This window comes from Sinocyclocheilus grahami, unplaced genomic scaffold (genome assembly GCF_001515645.1).
Source record: "Sinocyclocheilus grahami isolate Dianchi unplaced genomic scaffold, SAMN03320097.WGS_v1.1 scaffold1569.1, whole genome shotgun sequence".
NCBI lineage: Eukaryota > Metazoa > Chordata > Actinopteri > Cypriniformes > Cyprinidae > Sinocyclocheilus > Sinocyclocheilus grahami.
Window position 1 is genome coordinate 11015 of NW_015506748.1, and position 27851 is coordinate 38865.

Genomic DNA, 27851 nt, shown 5'->3' on the forward strand with positions numbered 1-27851 from the left:
CTGTATATTGAATTTGATATTTTAATAGCATCTTAATACATTAAGCCATGTTAAGTGTTTGTTTTTCTACAGGAGGAAAACGCTTAACGGGAGACTTTGCGCATTGCGTTCATATTCTGCTGTTCCGTGGCCACGGATTTGCGGGTCTTGTCGTTTTCTCCTACAGATGGCTTGCAGGACCCTGCACGTTACGGTACAAAATTAGTTTTAATCGTTTAATCACCACCACAGCGTCTTGTCTCCATTGGCAACACGGACGATTTGTGTCGATTGCAAGTGACGCCGCAGGTATCGGAGAGTGCAAGTGGCGACTGCAAGTGACTTCGTAATTTAGTTTCTTTTGTCTTGTCTTCACCACCTGGCTACTGTTGTAAAATGTTGAGAGATTCAAACAAAAAGAAAAAATAAATAGAACAAAATTTAAAAAAATAAAGACTGCAAGTGACTTCGCTAGCGGCAGTGCAAGTGTCTGAGAGTGCAAGTCTGAGAGTGCAAGTCTGAGAGTGCAAGTCTGAGACCAGACCCTTTTGAAAGGATCTGTTGCCCGCAGTTGATTGTGATATTCTAGGTATTATCAAATGGCCAGTGTTTTGAGAACGCAACTGACCTGGAGAACTATAATGCAATAAGAGCTTGTTCAAATATTGCTAAACCATTCAGGGCTTTATAAGTAATAAGCAAGATTTAGAAAATGTATTCGTTGTTCAATAGGAGCCAGTGCCGTGTTGACAGAACCGGGCTCATACATCCTGGTTCTAGAAATCTATAGCTGCTGCTGCATTTTGGAGCAGCTCCTTTTGAAAGGATCTGTTGCCCGCAGTTGATTGTGATATTCTAGGTATTATCAAATGGCCAGTGTTTTGAGAACGCAGCTGACCTGGAGAACTATAATGCAATAAGAGCTTGTTCAAATATTGCTAAACCATTCAGGGCTTTATAAGTAATAAGCAAGATTTAGAAAACGTATTCGTTGTTCAATAGGAGCCAGTGCCGTGTTGACAGAACCGGGCTCATACATCCTGGTTCTAGAAATCTATAGCTGCTGCTGCATTTTGGAGCAGCAGGACTTTGTTTATTAAGCTCGCAGAGCAACCATCCAATAAAACATTACAATAATCTAACCTTGAGGTCATGAACGCATGAATTAATTTAACATTGAGAGCATAGGTCATAGTTTAGGCATATTTTTAAGATGGAAAAATGTGGTTTTAGAAAATGCTAGAAATGTGGTTTTCAAAGGAAAGATTGCTATCAAATAGCACACCTAGGTTCCTAACTGATGACGAGGAATTAACAGAGCAGCCATCAAGTGTTAGACAGTGTTTTAGGTTATTACATTCAAAGGTTTTTTCGATCTGATAATTAACACCTCTGGTTTTTTTCCAGAATTTAACAGTAGGAAATTACTAGTCATCCTGTTTTTTTATATCAGCTATGCATTCTGTTAGTTTTGTGAATTGGTAGGCTATGTTTCGTAGAGCCGCGAAAAAATATAGAGTTGAGTATCATCAGCATAACAGTTATAACTGAAAATAACAGCATAACTGAAAGCTAACACCATGTTTCCTAATGATATCTGTCACGTGTGAAAAGCAACTGAGCGTGGTACTCCATACTGCACTTGTGATCAATATGATAGCTCATTATTCACTGCTACGACTTGATGACAGTCAGGTAGGCTAACTATGACTTGAACTATGCACTGTAAAAAATGACCGTGAATTTAACGGTAAAAGAGTGTAAAAATGCTACAGTAAAAACCTGTTAAATGGTTAACGGTAAATTCCCCTACTATATACGGTGAAAAACTGTATTGGACATTACATGTATTGGACATTCATTTTTTACGGTAGTATACCGTTTTTGGAAGTGAAAAAGACTTCCTTTTATTATTCATTTACAGTGAATAACCGTAAATTGACATTCCCAGAATTCCCTGCGTTACATTTCAAATGTGATGTTTTTTTGTTGAAATAACTGTTTCTTCTTAGTTTTTTCTTATCAGTTTTGTATATTAGGGTTGTGTGTTACACCTAATGTTGTTAAATGAATGTTTATTGCATTATTTCAGTTTCATGTGTGTTACCGTGATGGTGTTTAGTGTTTGTGTGAATGACACTGTGCACCTTCTATATATGCTATTATTTACAAGCTGCTTGTGATGGGCTTTGGTTCATCATGTGACTTTCTCATCACCACAATGCTCTTCCACTAATGCCAACATAATTTTCTAGCTTAGTCAAAAGAATGTTGTGGTCAATAGTGTCGAACGCAGCTGTAAGATTCAGTGGCACTAATAGAGAAATACAACCACGATCAGATGATAAGAGCAGGTCATTTGTAACTCTGATGAGAGTAGTCTCAGTTTTTCTCTAAGAAGGAAAAGGGAGATCTGAGCTCGATCTGTAATTAGAAGGAGGATGTTCATCATCCCTCATAAGGTCTGTCTTACAATAAGGCTTATGAGCATCTGACTTGTACATCTTGTGAATCTAACACTTAACAGAACTATTTTTAAGTGAACTGACATTAAATTATATAATATAATATTTTTAATATGCCTGTTTTATAACACAGTGAAACAACATTTTTGTTTTGCTTTTATTGTAAATGTTTTTTTAATGAAGTTTGACACTGAATTAGTACAAAAATATATCTGTACAAAACCACATATATATATGTGTGTGTGTGTGTGTTCATATTTTTATAAATTTGATTTCAGTTTTAGTTATTTTAGTACAACAAGTCAAACTAATTGAAAATGAGAAATGTTGCATGGAAACTAAAATAGTGGTTATTTGCATATTTGAATAAAGCAATAAGCCCCGTGAAGCAGTGGTATACAGTGAATTTATGACAGCTAAGGGACGTTGTTAGGCAAGACGCGAAGCGGCCTACAACCCCCTTAGCTGTTATAAATTCACGGTAAACCACGGCTTCACTGGGCTTATTGCTTTTATAAAACGATTATTCCATATACGTAGTAAGGTTTCACAAAATAAAACAGAGCAAATAAAGTGTAACAATGCCAAACAATGTAGTTCCTCAGAAACGGTTGTGGTTCCAACAAAGTGGTTGCCGAGCGTCACACAGACGTAAACAAAAGGTGTATGTTTGTAGCATAGACTGTAAAAAAAAGAGTTTAAAAGGGTTTGTAGAGTAATTTACAACAGCTTCGAACGTAGCTCAACCAATCAGAATCAAGGACCGGAACCAGAGGCGGACAAAGTACTCAACTCCACTACTTGAGTGAAAGTACAGATACCGCTGGTCAAATATTACTCCATTACAAGTAAAAGTTGTAAAGACAGATTTTTACTTTAGTAAAAGTACAGAAGTACTTGCTTTTAAAAGTACTTAAGTACCAAAAGTAAATTTCCTTTTTTATGTCAATGCGAACTATACGTTTTATAACATGTAGCTATTCATATTTAAACAATTCTTACTGTTATCAGCGGGGGAGCATATGGTGATATATGAAGTTGTGCCATTTTGTTTATGTATTTATTTAAATCGCTATTTTGTCAGCTTTTTGTTGTTGGTAATCAACGAGTCTTTTAAAATCAATGCAAAACAACTCTGAATTATTACATTTATGAATTAAAAGTTTTTATAGTCAGATTATAAACAGCACTGAGCCACTTCAATGCAATTAAGTAAAAATTCATATTTTTTTCTTTTAATAATACTAATGCACATGAAATCGCTCCACACCCTGCCAGCATAAACATGACAGAGGAGCGACTCATGCTTCGTCTGTCTATCATTGTTCAAACTGGCTCTTAAAAATCTCTGTGATCTCTTCTGTATGGACTTTGGAAAGCTTATATCAGCATTTACGTGTGAAGATGGATTATGGATCGGGTTAATGGGGCCAGTGTCCTGGGGCCTCTAAGCGTCATGGGCCTTCAGCTGAGAGGCTATACAACAGAAAACTGCCAATGTCTTTTAAACATGTTATTATTGCAGTTTTGAAGTTGTATACTAATCATGCTGTAAGTTGTCTTTTGTATGCTCATTTCTGTGATTGCAACTTTCTGACTTTATTTCTCATACTTCTGATGTTTTATTTTTGCCGTTGTTGTTGTTTTAGTATTTGAATACATTTGGACAACTAACAATACGTGACTAGGAAACAAATTGTTATTATGTATCTCAGAATTTTAACCTAATTTTTAGAAGTTTAGGGAGATTCCTGGGGACTTGGATATTTTCCTAAGTTTTTCATCAATAACAGTGAATGCTTGACTTGTAATCAGGAATCTGTACTGCCAAACCTATCCACGTGTCCCATCATGCAAAGGGTTCAAGGCAAATGAGCAGATACAATAAAATACTGCATAAATGACACAGATTGTATACTGATACATACATGCATACATACATATATATATATATATTGAAATCTATGCCTTGTTTCTCCAGATCTCCATGAGACTTTGTAGGGCCTCTTTGGTGATTTCACACTAGATGTTTGCAAAGGTTTGGAGGCGGTTTCTGTTCTTGGTTGTGAGAGACATGCAGACAATGGAGAACACAGAATACTTACAATATAGGAGTTGTAGGAAGTATGTATGACACTTGCTTGGGAACCAACCAGTTTGGGAGCCAGTTTTCTCAAGAAGTATTGTTGTTGGTGTGCATGTAAATGTTAGATTATAGATTAAGGCTTCACACAATTTTGAACACGCATTTACCAGGCCATTTCAGGCCTTTTCAAATTTGGCCCATTTGGATATTTCAATGGGGCTGCCAGTTTCTCTGAGCTTTAGAAGTAAAATAGACAACAACAAAAACATCTAGAATGAACTGGCAACTTGTAGTTGCAACGACATGCTACCAAACATGACTAGTTCACAAATAGTTTGTTATGCACCAAAACTGTAGCTGTAGTGAATGAGTACAGTGTGAGGAAAAAAATATATATCACAGCTGCTGCATCAGTCTGGCTACCTCTGGAAATGCTTTATGACAAATAATAAAAATGAAAGCTATAACTGATGCTTTATTTATGTAGTGAACCATTACACTTCATTATACAACAGCCAGTTACATCATTACAGTAGATAGCGAAAATGAGTGAGTCGCTGAAATATTTACTCAACTAATTCATTTAAAAGCACTGAAACACAGCTTTACAAGCCAGTCGCTAATGTTATCTTGAAAGTGCAATCTATTAAATGCAATCTACAATTGTAATACCATTAAACATGAAGCGTTTGTTTAATGTGCGTTCTTTGTAGAGGCTAATCAGACCAATAGACTAGTCAGGTTAGCGCCATGTTTAATTTTTTTGACAGTAATGAAAACAAAGCTGAGAGGAACATAAGTAAAGTACGTTCAATGGATTGTAATGCTGTTTAGCTAAAACAAAATCCTTCCTGAAAATTGTCAGTAGACAAAATCACCATTGAAAGTTTTGCGAGTTGTAAAATTATATGATCTAGGACCTTTATAAAGTGCATGCCATTGTGAAGACTGTAAGTTTATCCATCACAGCCTCATTTTCATCTGCATTCTGCATATCCCTCACACAAAAAAATATTTTAAATATGAAATATGGCACTACCGTAAAGCCTATTGATCAATACAGTTCATCAAGTGTCAAGCGACGAACAAATCAAACACTATTGTTACATAAAATGGTTAGCGCTCAGTAATCCACTGCTCTTTTTTCAAGCAACAGGACGTCCTGTATCTTTGCTGACTAGTTTTTATCCCATTGCTGCAAGGAAAACCTCTGGAATGCACTTGAATATTTCTGCTTGTCACCTAAACCTGAGACTTCATTGTCTTCCTTTGAATTCCACGTGAACAGAACAAGCAGCAAGTTGGTTTCTGTGAAACATTTTGTATCAGAGCTTTAAATCGAATGTTTCTCATTCCTAACTGTCACGTACTTCCACATGTATTTCTTGCTCACCTTCTCTCAGCATTAGGTGTGGAGTTCATAATAAGGGCTGAGGATGAATTAGTTTAATCAGGCTGAGTCAGTGGAAACATGCCGTCATGGACACTAGTAAAAGGATAAGGGTTGTGATTACATCATTACCAGGACATAAGAGCTTGGCAAGAGTTAAAAACAAAAGACGGGACAGGAACACATTGCAAAATAGCAAAACATTCGATAGGCATCACCAGTGTTGGGGAAAGTTACTTTTAAAAGTAATGCATTACAATATTGCGTTACGCCATAAAAAAGTCACTAATTACGTTACTTAGTTACTTTTTATGGAAAGTAATGCGTCACGTTACTTTTGCGTTACTTTTTAAATCTGGACAGGGCTTGCTTGTTTGTTTTTAAAATAAAAAAGTTCTATTTTGGGCAAATATAAAAGCCTTTTCACACCAGAAGTGAAATGAATAAGCCTCAGGCTGAAGGGAAAGTACATTTACGTCCGTACAGTAGAATGCAGAAGAAGACATTTCTACACACTTCAGCAATAAACAAAGACACACAAATGTTTGTCTAGAGTAATTTGTGCTTATTAGTACACTTGAACTGGATCATCGAAGGTCAGAAGCAAAGACATTGCTTAATAGAATGGGATTAAATACATAAAGCATATTTGTGTTGTTTAACATTTAATTATTGCAGGTTTGCGTCATTATTCTGAGTTGCATTATTTTTATTAATTTTGAGGAATACTGAATCTGTGTTGTTTTTGTGAGTGAGATAATGCATATTCATATTTATTTTAGAACTACAGTAACATCTTCTGATTTCTCTCAGCATGAGGACACCAGAGCTGTCAATCAATACATTGGGGGGAAAAAAGTAACTTGCGTTACTTATTTGAAAAAGTAACTCAGATATTCTCTTGTAAATTAAAAAGTAATGCGTTACTTTACTAGTTCCTTCATTTCATTTTCATTAATTTATTTAACCAGGAAGAGACTCCAAGATAGGCAGCCGAGTTTGCATATACAAATAAACAACGTAGTTACAACATGCATTACAAATCCAACATATAACCAGTTAAAAACAATTACACACCATTAAGTTGCTCTCAAGATTACATAATAAAGACTTAAAATAATTATAAGACACCAAGTTTTGTAACTTCATCTCCTTTTGAAGAAGATTCCAATCTGAGGCTGCAGCATATTTAAAAGAGGTTTTACCAAGCTCAGTTCTGACAAAAGGTATACAGAGATTGTAAATTGATTGAGAACGCAATGAATGATTTCCAATTAAAGTCCTTTGTATAAAGTAACAGAGATACTTCGGCAAATAACCCAAAATTGCTTTATATATCAACAAATGCCAGTGCATTTTTCTCCATATTCTCAAGGAAGGCCATGCAACTCTTTCATATAAATCACAATGACGAGTTGAAAATTTACAGTCAGTAATAAATCTCAGAGCACCGTGGTACAAAGCATCCAAGGAAGAAAGAAGGGAAGAGGGGGCATGCTGGTAAACCACATCCCCATATTCGAGAATCGGTAAAAATGCAGCGGACACTGGTTTTTTCCTCACCTTAAATGGGAAACATGACTTATTTCTAAAGAAAAACCCTAACTTCTTCTTTTACTTGAAAAAAGTAATCTGATTGCGTAACTCGCGTTACTTGTAACGCGTTACCCCAGACACTGGTGACGTCACAGCAGGTGTCAGTCTAAAGATGACGTCATCCCTGAGTAACTGTCAATCAAAATAAAAAATAGAAGTACCTTGAATTAAAAAAAAAAGTATGACTAAACATGCGATCGATTCAGAGCAATGCTTTTTAATTAAATGTTAGATTTATAGTCTTCTAACTCGAATAATAGTTGGTATATTATATGTAAGTTCCAACTGAGTGTGTTGATTCTGAAGCATGTGATCAGTCTTATTAAGTCAGGTGTTCATAATCTTTATAATAAGACACACCCTATGAAGGATGAGGAACATCCGCCTTCTGTTTAGCAGCCTTAAACTTTATGACCAATAAGCCTGGTGACGGTAAATAGCCTAATAATGTTTATCTTTTCCAGGTAATATATTACATTAGAGTTGGCCACCTTGTGGATGAACTGTGGAGATGCAGTGTATATTGAATATATATATATATATATATATATATATATATATATATATATTCTCCACATTTTAGCAGCCTTAAATTGAACTTAAATTAAACTTTAACTTAAATTGAAATAAAATCGGAAAATATGAAAATAAAAGCTGATTTCAAATATCAATACAAACTCAGTGCTACTAAAATAACACTGGCCAACAGCCAGTGAACACATTTTATTTGGCGCAGTCCCGCAGACTCCAACCAACCCCAAACGCAGTTCATCTTCTCGGTCCCACCCATTTACGCGTCGTCGCGCCTGCTATGCGCGGACTCCCCGCAGACCCGCCCGCTCAGCGCAGCGCAGTCATCTGAGTGTGTGTGTGTGTGTGTGTGCGTGAGAGAGAGAGTGAGAGAGATAGTCTCCAGCATTAGGGCCAAGCACTGAGGTGTCAGCGCATCCGGACACAGGACAGCCATGGCCCTGCTCGATCTCGCCCTGCAAGGCTTCTCCATCTTCGGCTTCCTCTTGTTCATCGTGCTCTGGCTCATGCACCTCGTGTCCATCATCTACGTGTAAGTGAATGCGGCATCATTGATTTGAGAGAAACCATGAAACGCGACGCCGATCGCGAGCTTGGAGCGTAGACAGACTCGTTGATTGTAACGGGAGCGTTGTAACGTGTTGCGGCGCGGCGCGTCGCTGCGTTGAGTGCAGAATGGGGTGTCTCACCAACAGGAACACGGGTTTCCTCTGCGGCGCGGTGTAACTGCTACTGCGTGAAAACATGTTTGTATATATCAAAACGATCATATTGCTAGCACGGCTGGCGGGGGATACATTCATATTAACAGTACTACATTAATCTCGTTTCTTCTCTTTAGCGATGATAGTTAGCATAGCTACTGCGCACCGGTCGTGTTATTTTATTCGTTACTCTACAAAGTCTAATGGGGTTTTAAATCACTCGGGGGTTTAATTTCTCAGGAGGCTTTTATTAATTGTCTGGTGAGAGTCAAAGCGACTCCCGCTTCACTAGACACCCGGCTTTCATGGTTTAAATGGCATGTGTTTATATTGTAATGGTTTTGTTTGGGTTAGTCGTGTTTAGAAAACCTGTCCTCACCAACACGGTTGTTTACCATTGATACAATCCACAGTTTTCTATGAAGATAACCAATGTTGTTTATTATTCATAACATGCCGTCTCCCATTTATTATCTAATATCATATAAATCTATTCTGTCAGGTGGGCATACCTATTTTAACAACAGGCTATTTACTGATGCCATTTTAGAATAATATGGAATTTTTGTATATATATATATATATATATATATATATATACACATATACACACACACACACACACTACCGCTCAAAAGTTTGGTATCAGAACGATTTTAATGTTTTTTACGGGAGTTTCTTATGCTCATCAAGGCTGCATTTATTTGATCAAAAATACAGGAAAAAAATTTATATTGTGAAATATTATTACGATGTAAAATAGTGTTTTTCTTATTTTAATATACATTGTCAGTATGAATATTCTATGGGGAAAAGCCGCTAAAGGGTCTGAAAGTTGCTAAATCTAGTGCTTAAGTCACGCTCGTGTGTGTGTGAGACAGAAAGTGAGTGAAACACAAACAAACACACATTTTTATCAAATAATACGTCATTAATAGTGGTTCACTTCCGTGATTTAGTACGATTGCGTTCACATCAGCAGCAAACCATATACCATAGTTCACTTGAACCGTACCCCAGACCACCCTTTTTAAACGGACTCGGGTACGGTTCGTGGGTGCGCACCCGAGTTCGGAAGACAGCGTTCACATCATCCAAACGTACCGAACTCTGACGTCAATCGAACCCGGGTGCGCACCAGAAGTGCTAGTGTGAAAGCACCATTACTGATCCCAAACTTTTGACCGGTAGTATATATATATTTGTATATTTCCCCCAAATTGTATTGTAAAATGGCATCAATAACCTATATGCAGTATATATAGACAATATTTAAAGTATATATATATATATATATATATATTCAGTCAAGTGTATCTGATCTTCTGGTTGGTAGTGTATATCATATGATACTCAGGCTATAATGAACTGAACTTTGTTGACTAGGGAGCTGTGGGTTGGGAAATTCCTCCACCTGCAACATTGTGTCATGTGAGTTGGCTTGGTTTCTGTCATGCTCTGATCCTACTACAGAATAACTTCTCATTCTCATTCGCTTTCGGCGTTCTGATCTGAGTCAGGCTGATCATGCAGGCTCCTCTTGTTTGTGTCCATCTTACACAATTGTTTTTGGACATTTGCAAACTCCCAAATGATGTGTCCGTGTTCACCCGCTAATGCAAAAAAGGTCGCCGTGGGTCATACGACTCATTCTAATAAGTCTCGAGATGTCAGTTCCCTTTGTTGGTGTGTTATCATGCGTTATGAAATGCTTATGACATACTGTAATTTTTATTTCCACTCTGCTCATGAGCTTTTGTGTTGGTGTTCATTTTTACCTTTGAACAAGTTCCAGGTTTTAAGATCTATTTTTAATGACAAAACAAGTCAGGTCTCAGAACCTCAACAATCCTAGCAAGTTTTTAAGTCATCATGCACTCATAAATGAACATGTGGTTTCTTTTAAAAGCTTTGGAACAAAGAGCCGTTGCAAAAATTTGACTGAAAATCCACTTTTTAAATGGATTCTGGTCTGAAAAGATGACCGTGACGTGATGTTTTTTTAATGCTTCATTATGACTTTGGCCACACAACGGCACACAGCTGGTCATTCTACTAGTGCTGTCCACCACTGTAAGGTCATTAACATTGATCTGTTGTGAGACAGAAATGAAAGGACAGAATTCCCTGATCAGGTTGTACCCTGAGGTCAACTGCTTTCTTTATAACAGATAGTAGTTCACTTGTTGACTGGCGTTATGTTGCTCCTTGAGCCCTGATGATGCATCTTTGTAAATGGACAATGGTCTGTTATTAGTATTTTCCTTTATATGTTTAGAGTCAAAGGTCTTTTTATGGATTTTCTTTTAAAATCACAAGAAAACGTATTAGCAACCCTTTTTTGACACATGAAGCGTCCACAGAAAGTAAATAAAATTTATTTTTAAATACTTTTTTTTTTATTGTTTATCTGATTGGGTAATTGTTCAACGGCAGTGTCAGAGAGATGTTAAAGGGTTAGTTCACCCAAAAATGAAAATTAGCCCATAAATTACTACCCTCAAGTTATCCTAGGTGTATATGACTTTCTTCTTTCAGTCTTTGATCTTTCAAGCTGTTTAATGCCACTCAGCGGGTGTTGCACGCATCAGTCCAAAAGCAGTTAAATAAAATGCGCCCATCCATTAAAAAAAAGTGTCTCGCACGGCTCCGGGGGGTGAACAAAGGCCTTCTGTAGCGAATCGATGTGTTTTTGTAAGAAAAATATCCATATTCAAAACGTAATCATTAATATAATAATCATTTTAATGTAGCTTGCGATCACTGTTGTAAATGGAAGCAGTTCCGGGGGAGTGACGTATGAGGTCAGTGCTGCGCATGCGCCGCTCAGAAGTGACACACACGGAAACGCAGCGGAGAGATCAAAACAAAACAACGGTCACTAATTAGAAGTACAAAACGAGGATTTGTAAAGAAGAATGTCGGAGGATTTCGATATAAGCCAAAAGGAGACTGGTTTTGCTTTGCTAAAGTAAGGAAACTTTGCTTCCTTTGCTCCTGTAAACAAACTGTGGTTTTCACGAGACTCACCGGCGCATGCGCAGCGCTGAACTCATACGTCATCTGCCTGGAGCTGCTTCCGTGTACAACAGTGAGCGCAAGCTACATTAAAGTGATTATTACGTTTTGAATATGGATATTTTTCTTACAAAAACGAATCGATTCGCTACAGAAGGCCTTTGTTCACCCCCCCGGAGCCATGTGAGACACTTTTTTTTATGGATGGTCGCTTTTTATTTAACTGCTTTTGGACTGATGCGTGCAACACCCGCTGAGTGCCATGAAACAGCTTGAAAAATCAAAGACAATTTTTAATATAACTCCGACTGGATTCGTCTGAAAGAAGAAAGTCATATACACCTAGGATGACTTGAGGGTGACTAATTTATGGGCTAATTTTAATTTCTGGCTGAACTAACCCTTTAAGATGAAGAAATACAGGTTGGGTTATGTAACCGAGAGGATCTTTGAGTTCCGAGTACACCTAGTTTCAGTACTGAGGTGTGGGGATGGTGTGATGCCCGTCCTTTGGGAAACTCACCCAAGTGGAGTCCTTCCTCGTGTGCTGTGTTTCCTGTTCCTCACCTCTGATGTTACTCCTGTGGTATGTGACATTTGACCCAGTGTGATGGGACCTCTTTGCATAAAGTCGGTAAGTTGGTCATATCTTCATGGCTTCAAAGAGAAAGTACTGATAGTTGGGACTGATTGACGGGAAAAGATAAGTTCACTTTTACCAAAAGTTTTAACTAGATTTTCACTTATTGGCTCACTACAGCCCTATATGAGTCTTTTTTTGAAGTAGAGGTATGACCACATTAGAGACCGTTTGGATGAAATTGTCTGTTGTCAGTAGTGATGTATGAAGTACAGACCAAACCAAGCAACAAGCAAATATTTTACGAAATTGGCACGGGTACACGGTAAATGTGCCTGCACCTTAAATCTCTGGAGTTTTTCATTGTATCATTCACTATAAAATTAGTAAGTAAAATAGTAGGTCAAATGCATCTTTCAAGTCTTAATAAAAAACAATTTTTCTGCTTGTAGTTTAGATTTGTTCTTATCAATTTTTGAAGTTTTTTTGACCTCACCACAAAAAAAAAAAAATACATTTTATTTTTTCCAATTTTTTTATGTATACAAAAATATTTTTCAAAAACTGAATTTTTTATTAAACACGCATTTTTTTCTTAACAAAACTGTCATGGTTTATTCTAGAGGTCGACCGATTAATCGGCCGATTTTTGGCATTTTTTAATGAATCTGCATCGGCAGATTTATAGGCAGGCGCATCTGCGGGCAGCTAAGCGTTGTTGCAGAACGCCGGAGAATCTCTCTCTGGCTGTGTGAGAGACGGAGCAACTCACACTCTGCAGCCGCTTCTTGTTCACACACAGCTTCAGCTAATGATGGCAGGGCAAAACAGACCGTTTCGAAAGCTTAATTACGTTTTACCCTACTAGGATTGATGCTGAAAAGGTATCATATTCATAAGTGCAACAAGTCATTTGCATGTGAAAGTAGAAACACATGCAATTCAGACGAAACTTCTGGGCTGATTATAACGTGCACATTAACTTTCCTCATGAAATGTGTGCGTAGGTCCGACAATAGCATCCACGATGACATCGCTCATGGCCAGTGCACTCTAAGCAGTTATGAGCAGTAGGCTGTGTAATATGTGTGAACTCTTTTATTTTTGTTATCACTTGGCCATTTGACTTATAGCAGTGTCCAGTGTTTCCCATACATTGAGTTATTTGTGGCGGCTCGTCACCGCCACAAATAGATTTCCCAAAGGGCTTATAATTCGTTCTGCGTTTTTATTTGAATGTATCATTGAAAAGAACTAGTGGTCGACCGATATATATCGCCAATGCCGATATATCGGCCGATATCTGCCATTTTTCAAATATCGGCATCGGCCGATAACTTTTTCTGTTTGGCCGATGTGGTCGACATTTATTTTGACGTTGCGTCTGAATTTTATTTTGAAGGCGCCGAGAACGGCTGCGGCAGCGCCTGAGCACACAGTGCTCACATTTTCCCTCTTGTTCGCTGTTGTCATTCAGTTCTGTCTAATACGGATAGAAGTTTATCTAATAATCAGATAGAACTGTTAAACAAAGGAATTAAAATGTATACAAAAAAGTATTATAACGATTGATTTAATATTATTAAAGGCAAACATATATAATACTTTCTCGTTTGCCGTCAGCATTCCGCAAATACGCATTTATATAATTTAAATCTTTGAATTTATGAATATTAATGAACATTTAATTTTACAAACCTCGCAGACTTAAGGCCCTTTCACACGGTACGCAGCAGTCGCGAGTGTCTAGTTCATTCTCAATGGGAGACATGCGGAAATGGGGTGCTCATGTACCCAAAATCCTGCCGTTTCCACGGGCACGGCTCTTCGCAGCAGGCGCCGCCAAAGATACAAATATTTTATCTTTTTATGATCGGCAGTGGCAGCCGCATCGGTTTCAACCAATCAGTGAACATTTAACTGAACTGCCTATTGGAAAAATAGAGGAGAAGATTGTTTTGTAAGTGTAATAGATTTCCCAGAACTGTATGCCCCATCAAAAAACTCATACAGAGACGTAAATAAAATTATATTTCATTCAATCGTAACCTCACAGGTATGCTCTTTAGGCAAATCATCAAAAACATCTTCACTTGTGCCAAACGAAAATAAAAGGTAAATAATGACAACAATTAATAGCAGAATGACACAAACACAAATTTCCGTAATGTTTTTAGTAAATACAAAGGTGATGTTGACAACTGTAACTATGACAATGTCCGCTCCGAAATGATTTCAAATTTCTTAAATATGAATTAAAATAAATACAATTATATCGGCTCTCGGCTACCCTGCTTTCCAAGATAACTGTATCGGCTGTCAAAAAACCCATATCGGTCGACCACTAAAAAGAACCGACCGTCTTCAGAAAAGCTTTGATGTCATTTTCATTTAGTCTTTCCTGTAATGCCTGATAAAGTACTGTTTGTGAGCGCAGTGCTTATTCGATTACAGCTTTCGTTACTGGGGAAACCGCTATACCTTCCTCTCCAACAGCGCCTCCTGCTGGCAGAGAATGAATTTGCATTTGCAAGTCTGTGGGAAACACTGGTGTCTGTCAGCAAACATAAACTAAAAGCATGCTTCAGAACTGTTTTGAGAAGGTGCTAAAGTTTTGAGCCATGTATTATTACTCTGAATTAGGCTACTACTACTATTACTATCTTGTACCCTGCAATAATCATTTACTCAAACTCACTTTTATGAGATGGAGAAGAAAATCGGCCAAAAAATCTCCATCATATATCGGCCATCGGCTGCCCTGATTTCTAAATATCTGCATCGGCCAGTGAAAAACCCATATGGGTCGACCTCTAGTTTATACAGCTATAAAGTCATGAAAGTTACATATAAATTCATCAATTTATTATTTGTTAATTATTATATTTTTATTATAATTCCAGCATTAACATATTAATTCATAACTTTTTTTTCTGGAAAACGAAGGTGTTTTTCTTATGTCGTGGCATAAAGACATACATGTTGTTTTAATGTAGAGAGTATATTCAGTTCATTCAACTGAACGAAGGTTTCATACAGTGACGCAAGACCATCAGGTGATCCTTATTGAGAGCCCTGCCTCTCCTCGAGCAGCACGAGTTTGAAAGTGTCCTTCATATCTGTAGAACAATGCAGGTTGAGTTGGACATATGACAGAGCATATCTGTGCCAAATACACTCCTTCTGGGTTTGTATAATTTTCAGAAAGTTTTCTGTCGAGTATGGCCCTGTATGAAGGGTGGAATTCCTTGTATGGGCACTTTTACTGGAAGAGTGACTGCACCCATCAACCAGAGGGAAAGCAAGAGCAGCCCATCAGCAGCGTGCTTCATTTGGGTTACAGAAGTCATTGGCAGCTCTGCACAGAACTTGCTCAAGAAGGATTTGTAATTTTGTTTCTAGATCACGAATTCAACAATGTCACCAAATAAGTGTGCTATTGGTTGTAAGGGAAAGATAACTATGTTCAGCTTCCCAAAGAACCCAGTGTTCATTCCTGTTTTGTTTATTTATTGATTTATTATATTTTACAAAAGCTGTACATGCTCGTGACTCTTTAGCTCCGCCCACGGCATGCCTCCAGGAGCTCGACTGTTTTCGGAGAGAAGCGGTGCCGCTGTATCTGTATTTTTTTTTAATCTGATAAAACTAAAGACTGTTCAGAGATATGAAGGATGCAGTACTACTCTCTAGGTACTCAAGATTAACATAAGATTGTCAGAAACTTTGAAACCAAATTGAAGTAGTATAACTGATGCATACTGAGCACTAGCATATGACCATTTATTATGCTGTACTTTAGAAATGTGCCTCCCACATACAAATCTATGAAATAATGCTTTATTTTAAAAGCTGTGTTTCCACCTTGGGGCATCCGTGTACCATGAATAATCAAAGGAAATGAATTCCTGATGGTTCATTAAAATTTATACATTGTTATTTTAGGAATGTAGTCTTTGAGCACTGGGTAGTGGTGTTGCTTCCCTTTCCGCTAATGGTGTGAGGTGGTGAGATGAGGCCGTGTTGCCCCCCATATTTAATGGAGCGTGAGAGAGGCAGACACCTCCAGCAGGCATGAACTGATGAAGAGCTGTTGTAAACACATGTGCAGAGCAGAGTGAATGAGAGGCCTTTCCTTCACTAACATAATATTACATATGATTTTGTAGGTCATCAAGAGAGGGCTAGACATTGTTTGCCTTTTTACAACTTTATTGATGGTAAAAAGATGGAAATTATAGAGAGAAGTGTGTGGGATGGGATCAGGCAATGTGGGAAATGAACATTTAGGTAAGGTGGCTTATGTAATGTGTGTGTTTTAAATATATGATATGTACTGATTATTATGCTTAAGGGTTAAAAAATAAATGTAAATTTAAAAAAAACAACAGCAACAAAAATAATGATTAATAACTTTTTTTTTAGCTACGTTTCACTATTTTCAACATTCATGATTGTCGCATTTCAACAATTCCCCTAGTGGCAGTCGCATGGTAAATTTGAAAATTGGTCGTAAAGCAGCCGTTACCCTCCACTTATTCACCATGTTAAAATGTATTAATAGTGAAATAAATATGTCCACACAAAACAAATGACCGTCAATACATTTTAAATAAAAGCATAGGTTTTTCCAGAGTTAAATACCATAAAAAAATTATTATTTTGGACATAATTATTCATAACTGCCTTGTTTTACAGAAAACATGTTTAAAACATTGTTTAAGTGCAAAAATATTGCTAGTTCTCATCTTGTGCTCATAGTTTTAGAATTAGAACACACCAAAAACTCAAAATGGATCAAAAAATATATGCATATGATCATAACTCTCTGCAAATAAATGAATTGTTGTGTGTTTGGGATGGTGAAAAGGCAACTTAAAGCTAAGAGCGCTATGCATTTCTCACTTGAGAGAAATATTTGCTAGTTAGGTTGAATAATACACAAAAATAATACATCTAGCAAGTTACTTTCCCATTAAGCAAATGCCATTTATTCCTAAATAGCATATAAACCGATAACTGATTATGAAGAAAAGTTTGATTAGCTGTAACAAATATCGGTTAAAATGATTATCGGTCTTTATAATTTGCATATCTATGTATAATACGACTTTATGCTTATAGTCTGAAATTTATTTGGACAACTGTTCTGTACACTGCTTTTAATCAATTAGTCAGGCAATCAGTTAATGCTGATATTTTCAAAATGGCCAAATATCTGTAGATTAATCTGCCTGGCCGATATACTGTATATCGCTTCATTATGCACTAATAGAAATGGCAGTTTATAGAGTTTTAGCTCTCATTTTCTTAATGCTCAGTCTTGGCATTAGATGGAGCTTAACATGTTGTTTTAAATTCACAAGAAAGTGCCAACAGTGATGTTTTGGCAGTCAAGATAGACAAACTTATCTCTCAGAACCAAACATGCTCAGCCAGCAAAATCTTTCTTCCAGCTTTTAATGGCTACTGCTGGCTACTGTGCTGGCAAGTGTCAGGAAAGACTCCAGACCCTTCAGACAGGAACCGATAGGAAGTGCACAAGTGGAGATCCTGAGAAGCAGAGGGTGCCGGAATTGCTGATCAAATCGCCCAATTTTAAAATGCCTCTATAAACATTGACACGGTTAACTCGGCATTACCTGAGCATTGGGCCATCAAAACAAGACATAATATGAACACGGACAGTTCTCCGAAATAGTTTGAATATAAGAGGGTTTTTAAAGAGTTTTGTGACATCCAGGAATGCTCTGATTTGATTTCCGTCCTGAAACTGAGCCAAAGAGGTGCTCGTAACATCATAAATATAATAAAAGCTGGCCACCTGACCCCATAGACTTTGAGAGACTTTCTTTTTTAATCAAAGTGTAATAAGTGTGAACTGACATAACTGACATATCTTTAATAGTGAAACTGCAGTAACTTGGGAAATTAAACCAGTTGGATCACCTGCCTTGTTGCGGTACATAGATGAACTATCAGCTGCCAGTCAAACTGCAAACAAACAGTTGATCACTGTTTAAAATAATGCACCGTCCCACTGCATGCTTGTGTGCTGCAGCCTTCATTTGGTTACTGCAGGATGCTTGCAAATAGAGTCACCAGGATTTGACTCAATGTGAACTCGACTCAAAACCTCCCTGAAATTCACCATCCTGCACAAAGAAAGCAACATAACATCCTGCTTGCATGGATATACACACAACATGTTTTACCCTGTGGACACCTGAAATGCACTTATAATTTTTGAAATGCACTTATAAAAGTAATGCATTACAATATTGAGTTGCTTTCTAAAAAAAAAAAGTAACAAATTGCTTTACTTAGTTACTTTTTGTGGAAAGTAATGTTACGTTACATTTGTGTTACTTTTTCTGATCTGGGCTGGGCTCTTTTTTCTCTCTTGAGCAATAAAAATAAGACAAATGTTATGTTTATTTAAAGTAAATTTTGCTTATTAGTATGGTTGAATTGGATCATCAAAGGTCGGCATCAAAGACATTATGGGGTAAAATACATAAAGGAAATTTGTGTCATTTACCGTTTTTAAATATTGCAGGTTTGCGTCATGTTCTGAATTTGCATTTGCACGGTTTTTATTCATTTTGAGGAATACTGAATCTGTTTTTCGTGTTAGTGAGATGAGTAAATGCATGTTCACATTTAGTCTAGAATTACTGTACAGTAACCTCAGCATGGGCTATCAGTCAGTCAATGGGAAAACAAAGTAACTCAGATATTTTCTTGTTACTTTGCTAGTTACTTGAAAAAAAGTAATCCGTTTACGTAAATTGCGTTACTTGTAATTAGGGTTGCAAAGGGGTGGCACATTTCCGGAAACTTTCCAAAAATCCCTGGAATATTCCAAAAAAATCCTGGAAAGTTTCCAAAATTTCTGAAATATTTCAGGAATTTTCCGGAAATTTCCCCCCCTTTTGCAACCCTACTTGTAATGTGTTACACCCAACACTGAAATGCACAGTGTAATATAAAACATTCCTTGTCTCTCTTTTCAGCCGTCTGCATCTCAACAAGAAGACCACAGAAAAGGTGCCATACAGCAAACTGGCTGGTGTGTCGCTGCTGAAGCCCCTCAAGGGTGTGGACCCCAATCTCATAAACAATCTGGAGACATTTTTCGAGCTGGACTATCCCAAGGTACCTTCCTCTAAACTCTGACCTTTTTGTTGCTCGCGCTGCTGTTTCAAGTTGCTGACAGTCATGTTCATGTCATGTTGTTATTATTATATGCATTTGCTATTATGTGTTTGAAAAACCCTTAATTACAAAACTTCAGGGTGACTCATTCTGACCTATATTTGCTACGGACAGAAATGATGCCTAAAATTGTGTGGTTTGAGGAGAGGTGTGCTATTATCTTCCATGCAGTCAAACTTAGTTTTTTTGGGGGTAGACAAATTAAAGATTTAAAATTGAATTGGTTAAAAGAAGTTAAATATTGACATTAAGTCTCATACTTCAGTTTGCTTTGAAGAGATTGTGTCAAGACATGAGACTCTCATTTTCAACCACACTTTTTGATTTGGCTGGATGATACTGTCAGTTATTGCTCATATGTGTACCATTCTTGTTTTTTTTTTAGCATTTACCAATTTTCACATTTGTCCTGTCAAAACCACTGGCATGTCCTTTCATCAGGTTTGCGTGGTCTTTTGACCTTTTAAGGACTTTTGCAATGGCTTTCTGCCTCTTAATTCATGAAACACGATCTGAGTAGTCTGAATTTCTGTTTTAACATTTGATGTTAGTTTGATTGAGTCTTTCCATTGTTGAGCTTGCAACTCAAGTCTGTAAAATGTATGTAGATAAATATCACAATATTTAGAAAAACATATATATATATATATATATATATATATATATATATACAATACAATGTATACCTATATAAATATATATAGATACAATATATATATATATATATATATATTCGTATAATTCACAACTTTTGCAACAGTACGTATGTTCATTTGTTAGGTGGTAAATGTGTGACTTCCTGTAGAAACCTGAGTGTCGTGTCTAAGTGGTTGTGGGAAATGTCCGTTTAAATTCTCATTATGTTTATAGAAAGAAAATGTGGTTAGCCCACCAGATGCTGGTGGGTCATTGCACCCTGATGATGGAAATGCTGGGCAATCGAGATGGCATTTATCTGTTACACACTGCTGCTGTTTTCCCGCATTGCTGTCATGTGCAGCTTGGTTTATGTTCTCTGCAGTTTTTTTGCTTGTGACTAGAGTCAGACTGCATTGCTGGGATGTTTTAGAACAAACTGGGTGAATTGTAGTAGGCCACCAACATAGAAAGCTGGAGATGCTCATACAAAGATGAAACAAAACTAAACTAAATTCCCAGAAGCAATGCTGCTTTGTTTTTATGTAAATAAAGTTTATGTTCTCGGTTTATGGGATATTCCTATCTGACATTCTTAAGGCACTGACTGGAGAGTTTCAACGGCTATTTTTAATAGGTGTTCAAATTTTCCTAGCAAATGTATGTATCCGAAGGACGTCCCAAATATTCAGGCCTGAGCATTTTGAAAGGTACAATTGTACCTCCTTGATGAGGTACATACAAAACCTGTCCAGGTCACATTAATATGACCTTATATTTTGCATAAAGAGACTAAAGCCAACTTTTAGCATTTTGCCATAATTTCAGGATCATCTCCCCACAAATTTTCAGTGTTCAGAAGTTTGGGGCTGGTTCAATTGTGTAATGTTTTGGAAAGAAGTCTCTTCTGCTCACCAAAGCTGCATTTATTTGACAAAAAATACAGTAAAAACAGTAATATTGTGAAATAGTATTACAATTTAAAATAACCGTTTTCTGTTTGAATATGTTTTAAAGTGTAATTTATTCCTGTGATGCAAAGCTGAATTTTCAGCATCATTACTCCAGTCTTCAGTGATCCTCCAAAAATCATTCTAATGTGCTGATTTAAAAAAAATTAAATAATAATAATGATTATTTTTTTAGATTCTACAATAAGCTTAATTTTCTAAGTCCTGGATATGTTCTTCATGAGGTTCACCCATCAGGACTTGCTAAAGGCGGTGACTGTTTAGCAATAATGAAGAGGTTACGGCAGACGTGATGGAAACACGCAGGGTGCGTCCCCTGTTAATACATACTCATCTTTGTTGCTGAGCACTGCCACCATCTAATTACAGTGTTTCCATTTTGATTCGTGACTTGAGCACAAAGCTTTTGATCAAATCACTGATGCTTTTCTAATGAGGAGCTTTTCCAGGTGTGGCTGCTCTGCGAAATAACCCATTTACCGTTGGATGATTTGTAAGCCATCTGTTAGAGCTCCTAAATTAAAAATGAAATTGATCTGGCATATAATATGCAATTCCATGACCTACCCTAAACAGAAAGTCCAGTCCCCTCAATCTCTTATGATGGAATTATAGTTAAAAAAAACTTGATTGCTAGTAATGCTACTAGAACTGCACTGCATTTGTTTGTATGAACCTGAATCTAATCTATAGGCAGTCCAATATAACCGTGACCGCTATCTTATTCAGTGGCCTTAGTTGGTTTTGGGAATATTTTTCTCATTCATTTTGTCAATGCAATAAATTTTTTTTTATTATAAATAAAGAATTCTAAATCAACTCTGAAATCACACATCTTTACCAAGTATTTAAAAAAAAAAAGTACATTTAAAATGTTGTAGCTGAATCAGCTGGTTTTTCTGGGTCAGTTTTTAATGTATTTTCATTAGACCTTTATTGTATTACAGTAAAAATGCTTTTCTTTTCTTTTTTTAAACCGTTAAAAACTACTACAGATATTACAATAAATCATTGCACTTGGGGTTTCTGGGTCAATTTTGGGTTTTTTTTTTAACGTGTTTTCATATCAGACCCTACAGTACTTCATACCATTTTAATACCAATTAACTTTAGATAGCTAGGTTGCTATGTGACTAGCTAACTTTAGCTAACACAGCTTAGCTGGCCTGCAAAAACTCACCATGACCCTTCTTTCTCATTTCCATTTTACATGTGACTTCTCTGATTGGTTGATTACACTTTGGGATTATGGGTAGTGTAGTAATTCAGCAATTGAACAATAAAAAATCTTTTTTAAAACCCACTGCTTTTTTTTCTCGCAGGCCGCCTCAAAGTACAATAATGTATACCTAGAAATCCAGTCATTACTTTCTCGATCAATCAATTTCTGCATTATTTTTATATGATTAAAGGCAGAAGACTCAGTGATGATTCATCGTTTCTTCTGTAGACTTTCGCAATGAGTCACGAGCGAATGAAGGTTGAGGTTTCTGTAGTTCAGTCTTCGATCAAAGTGTTGGTGGTGGATAAAGCTCTGCTGCTCTTCCTGTGCTCCGCTCAAGATTCGGGTGATGTGTGTGTGAAGCGAGATGACGGGGTACATTATTTCTGCAGTGGTGCATTCAGACAGTCTGCTCTATTTTCTGTGGAACATCTGTTTGAGCAGCACAGATGTTGATTCTTCCTCCAGCTGCTGCTCTTTGTTGGAGAAGTGGTTCCCCTCTTTAGGAGCGTTCCTTGTGAATTTTCAAGTGAACAACAGGAGGAAAAACTTGATTGCTAGTAATGCTACTAGAACTGCACTGCATTTGTTTGTATGAACCTGAATCTAATCTATAGGCAGTCCAATATAACCGTGACCGCTATCTTATTCAGTGGCCTTAGTTGGTTTTGGGAATATTTTTCTCATTAATTTTGTCAATGCGATAATTTTTTTTTTATTATAAATAAAGAATTCTAAATCAACTCTGAAATCACACATCTTTACCAAGTATTTTTAAAAAAAAAGTACATTTAAAATGTTGTAGCTGAATCAGCTGGTTTTTCTGGGTCAGTTTTTAATGTATTTTCATTAGACCTTTATTGTATTACAGTAAAAATGCTTTTCTTTTCTTTTTTAAACCGTTAAAAACTACTACAGATATTACAATAAATCATTGCACTTGGGGTTTCTGGGTCAATTTTGGGGTTTTTTTTAACGTGTTTTTATATCAGACCCTACAGTACTTCATACCATTTTAATACCAATTAACTTTAGATAGCTAGGTTGCTATGTGACTAGCTAACTTTAGCTAACACAGCTTAGCTGGCCTGCAAAAACTCACCATGACCCTTCTTTCTCATTTCCATTTTACATGTGACTTCTCTGATTGGTTGATTACACTTTGGGATTATGGGTAGTGTAGTAATTCAGCAATTGAACAATAAAAATCTTTTTTAAAACCCACTGCTTTTTTTTCTCGCAGGCCGCCTCAAAGAAAACGCCCCTGTACAATAATGTATACCTAGAAATCCAGTCATTACTTTCTCGATCAATCAATTTCTGCATTATTTTTATATGATTAAAGGCAGAAGCCTCAGTGATGATTCATCGTTTCTTCTGTAGACTTTCGCAATGAGTCACGTGCTTGAATTTTAATGTAGTGCTTTCAAGGTTTGAAAAGTGCTTGGATTTTGGATAAATGGCTTGAAATTGCAATTGCATTGGTTTCATAATAATTTGCTTTAATAATGAATAGTTTGTTAATTTTGTTGAATAAACATTTTAGTCAAAATGCAGAGCGGGTGTTTTATATTAATGTATCTCTAAAGGGAACTGCCTTCAGAAAAGTTTCGATGGCATTTTCATTTCATCTCTCATACTATATAATGTTTGATAAAGTAGCGTTTATTAGCGCAGCACTGCTTTATGTACAGCCGTTACCGGGGAAACCACATTATTTCTGCTGCTCCGAAAGCGCCGCCTGCTGGCAAAGGATGAATGTGCATTTTTCAATCAACCTGTCTGCTGTTTTTGTTCAGAACCGTGTGAAAATCGACCCGTGTTTTTACACCGCATAGACAGAGTTGTGAATGTGGATAGACAAAAAGCTAATGTGCCTTCAAAAAAAAATAAAAATAGTAAGATGTGTGTGCTTTAAACTAAAATAATAGACTTTTGCTTTGGAGAGGGTGTAAGAACCCTGCTTAATCCATGAGATTGTATCTGTCAGAACATGTCAGCATCTCTAGGGCAGTTGTTTCTCTTTCAGCATGCATTCATTCTTTTACAGTTCTTTTACTGTAGGTCAAGCACCACCATCACTCAGCCTTGCCTATACAGGCTCATAGCCAATGGTATTATGGAGTTTTTTCACTAAAATAACCTTATTCAGTTTGTGGGATTAAAAATCCCATCATCTGCCAAAACAAAATTCTAACAAAATTAAAAAGTGATTATTGTTTGAATAACCGCTCAGTTAATATATTTAATCTGCATTTTTGGTGCATTTTGCCATGTAAGGTATGGAAAGAATGATAATTCAGTGCTTGAACAGCTAGGCTATTGCTAAAACTTGTAAATATTAAATTTTGTTGGTTACATTTTATTGCAATTTTTATCAGCAGCAATTTCATCGGTTTGCCTCCAAGGGATGCTTGTATTAATAAACCGAATAATGTTAAAACTTAAATGTCTGGGGAAAAAAGTAGACTGACCAACAAATACAATTAAATTGATCAATTTTTTCACAAATATTTGTTACAAATATTTATTTTCATGTGTCATTTTAAACGTTTACTTGTATCTTAGGCCCACTCAGAATCAGAATAAAGAACTGTAGATTTATTTATTCATTTAGTAATTCGGCCATTGACAGATATACAGTTCATCCTTTTGTTCATTAAATATTTTGGCTGGTCATGACTGTTTATGCTTTCTACTACCAATAGGAGTGTATTACTCTGTTCAGATTAACACATATATTACAGCACAATTTGTTACAAATTTTTTTTGCCCAAGTTACTGCAGGAGTCCACAGGTTACACTGTAGTGGCCGGTCAAAATCAACTTCCAAGTGAATCTGTGGTTTAGAGAGAAAAATCTCAGTAAATGTTACCAGGAATGTTAAATGACGCACAAAACGCAGTGGAATGTGATCTCGATCTGGATGTCATGAGGGCCAGATGTTCAGCTGCTGAGAGCTGTTCAGATTGATCACATTTAAAATCTGTCATCAGTGTCCGCTTACCGAAATCACACCCTCAACCAAGTAACCAACAGTGCTAAATGTGCACCCTAAATCGTCATTTTAACTATGTTTTTATGTTTGCCTGCTAATTTGTTCGGTTGTTTGGTTAACCTCCGATCAAATTATTTCCGTCTGTCATGCTTATGTGCTGATTGCCATCTGCTATTACTTGTTCTCAAATAAACATAATCGAATCCCATCCTCAACATCAGTGTGATTTAACATGCTTTAAGGACATTCAGGAACAAGTTTTCAATAAAATGGGTCGTTAAAGTAAGAGCAACATATTTACGGAAGCTTTTGTCATTTGCTGAGCTGCATAGTTGATTTGAGCAGTGGTTTCATTTTGCATTTTTCAGTGTTTGTCTGGTCTCTGTGTTCTGTTGAAATAACACATCTAATCTACAGTCATGGCCAAAAGTTTTGGCAGTGACATAAATTTTGTGTTTTGCAAAGTTTGCTGCTTCAGTATTTGTAGATTATTTTTCCAAATGTTTCTATGGTATACTGAAAAACAATGATAAGCATATCATAAGTTTTAAAGGCTTTTTTGGCAAAAAATATGAGTCAATATTTACAGTGTTGACCCTTGTTCTTCATAACCTCTGCAATTCGCTCTGGCATGCTGGATATTAGCTTCTGGGCCAAATCCTGACTGATGGCGATCCATTCTTGCCTTATTAGTTCTTGGAGTTGATCACAATTTGTGGGCTTCTGCTTGTCCACTCACCTTTTGAGGACTGACCACAGGTTCTCTATGGGATTGAGATCCGGGGAGTTGCCTGGCCACGGATCCAAAATTTCAATGTAATGAATTTCGAGACACATCTTTATCACTCTTGCTTTGTGACATGGTGCTCCATCATGCTGGAAAATGCATGGATCATCACCAAACTGCTGAAGGATTGTTGGAAGAAGCGGCTCTTGCAGGACGTTTTGATACCATTCTTTATTCATGGCAGTGTTTCTGGGCAGAAGTCCACAACACAGGACTCATGGTAGTGTTCACCTTTTCTTCACCGAACAATCGATTTTCCAGATGTCCCAAACAGTCAGAAGGGAGCTTCATCAGAGAAAATAACTTTGTACCAGTCTTCTGCTGTCCAATCCTTGTACTTCCTGCAGAATTTCAGTCTCTCCTTGACATTTTTCTTGGAGAGAAGTAGCTTCTTTGCTGCCCTTCTTGACACCAGGCCGTTGTCCAAAAGTCTTGTATTTAATACGTTTAATACAATTTTCTTTTGGCAATTAAGTTTCCTGGAATAGATGCCCAGACCTCTAAATTCGTAATGCCAGGTGGGACATCAGCTCTGGGGTTTTAAAGTGAGGAACACTGATTATAACAGACAGTGGAGGTCAGGAAAATGGCGTAGGTGACCTGTGCCTTTCCTTGTGTAATTAATCCATTTTACTATAGAAACATTGGTCTTTCTTCTTTTACCCCTTTTGTGTTCGAGATTGCTAACTCAGCTAACCAAAGTATATGACAGTTATGTGATTGTAACGTAATCTGAAGACCGAACTTTCGTCACCGCAGTGTAGTGGCAACCAGAAAAGTTTGTCGGTTAGTAATTGCGACATTGTGGCAATGTTGTGGATCAATAGTTGTTTGTAGTTTAAACTAATTTATGTCCTCATTTGCCCAATCTACATTGTAATTTAAAGGCTATTTTAGGGGTGGGCGATATGGCAAAAATATCATATCACGATTTTTTTCAGGAAAATCACGATTCACCATTTTATCATGATTCTTTGTTATGTTATGTATTTTGCAAGTTGTCTGAGCAGTACAGCCAAACTAATTTCCCTGTTTTAAAAACAAAGTTTTGTAACAAAAAAAAACACAAAAAAAAGGAATGGCAGATATTTAGGCCAAAGTGGGCGAAGATAAAAAATCTTAAAAAATAAGAACAAAGATACACATAATATACAAATAAAACAAACAGTGCTTTATTTTTCAGGTACAGTAGGTGTATTTAGCAGTAGCATTCAAGAAATTAATTGAACAAATATAAAAGTAAAACACTATATGCACTTAGCTGTATAAATTATAGATTGATTCCCATTAAAGCAACTGTCAGTCAACTTCAGTCAAGAGCAGTGAGTGGTTTTTCTCTGTGTATTGTTGTTTTATTAACATTAAAGGGACAGACACCCAAAATGGCGTCCCTTTAATGACTAGCGGCAGCATAGTAATCTACAATTAGTCTGCTGTCACTTTAAGAGCTGCACGCATCTAATATACAGACACAGCCATTTTTCTCTCAACTGTTTACTTTCACTTTAGACACAACCAACTGTTTTTATATGTAAACCATGTGTTTTTGACAGTATTAGCACAATCAGACACAAAAGAAATCAGTAATCAGGTGTTGTTTGACCGGTTTTTTAGTGTGTGCACGCTTTAGGTGTACGCTCTCAGAAAAAGCACATGTCAGAACAGCAGGA

At 36.8% G+C, this 27851-nt stretch overlaps 1 protein-coding gene across 1 annotated transcript in view; it reads left to right on the forward strand.

The window, feature by feature from the left end:
* Positions 1 to 8278: 8278 nt before the first annotated feature.
* Positions 8279 to 27851, forward strand: part of LOC107571241 (ceramide glucosyltransferase) — a 30893-nt gene continuing 11320 nt past the window's right edge. The window contains exons 1-2 of the mRNA XM_016257556.1: positions 8279 to 8579; positions 19366 to 19507. Coding sequence (XP_016113042.1) covers positions 8482 to 8579; positions 19366 to 19507 — 240 coding nt within the window. The 5' untranslated portion in view covers positions 8279 to 8481. The remainder of the gene's footprint in view (positions 8580 to 19365; positions 19508 to 27851) is intronic.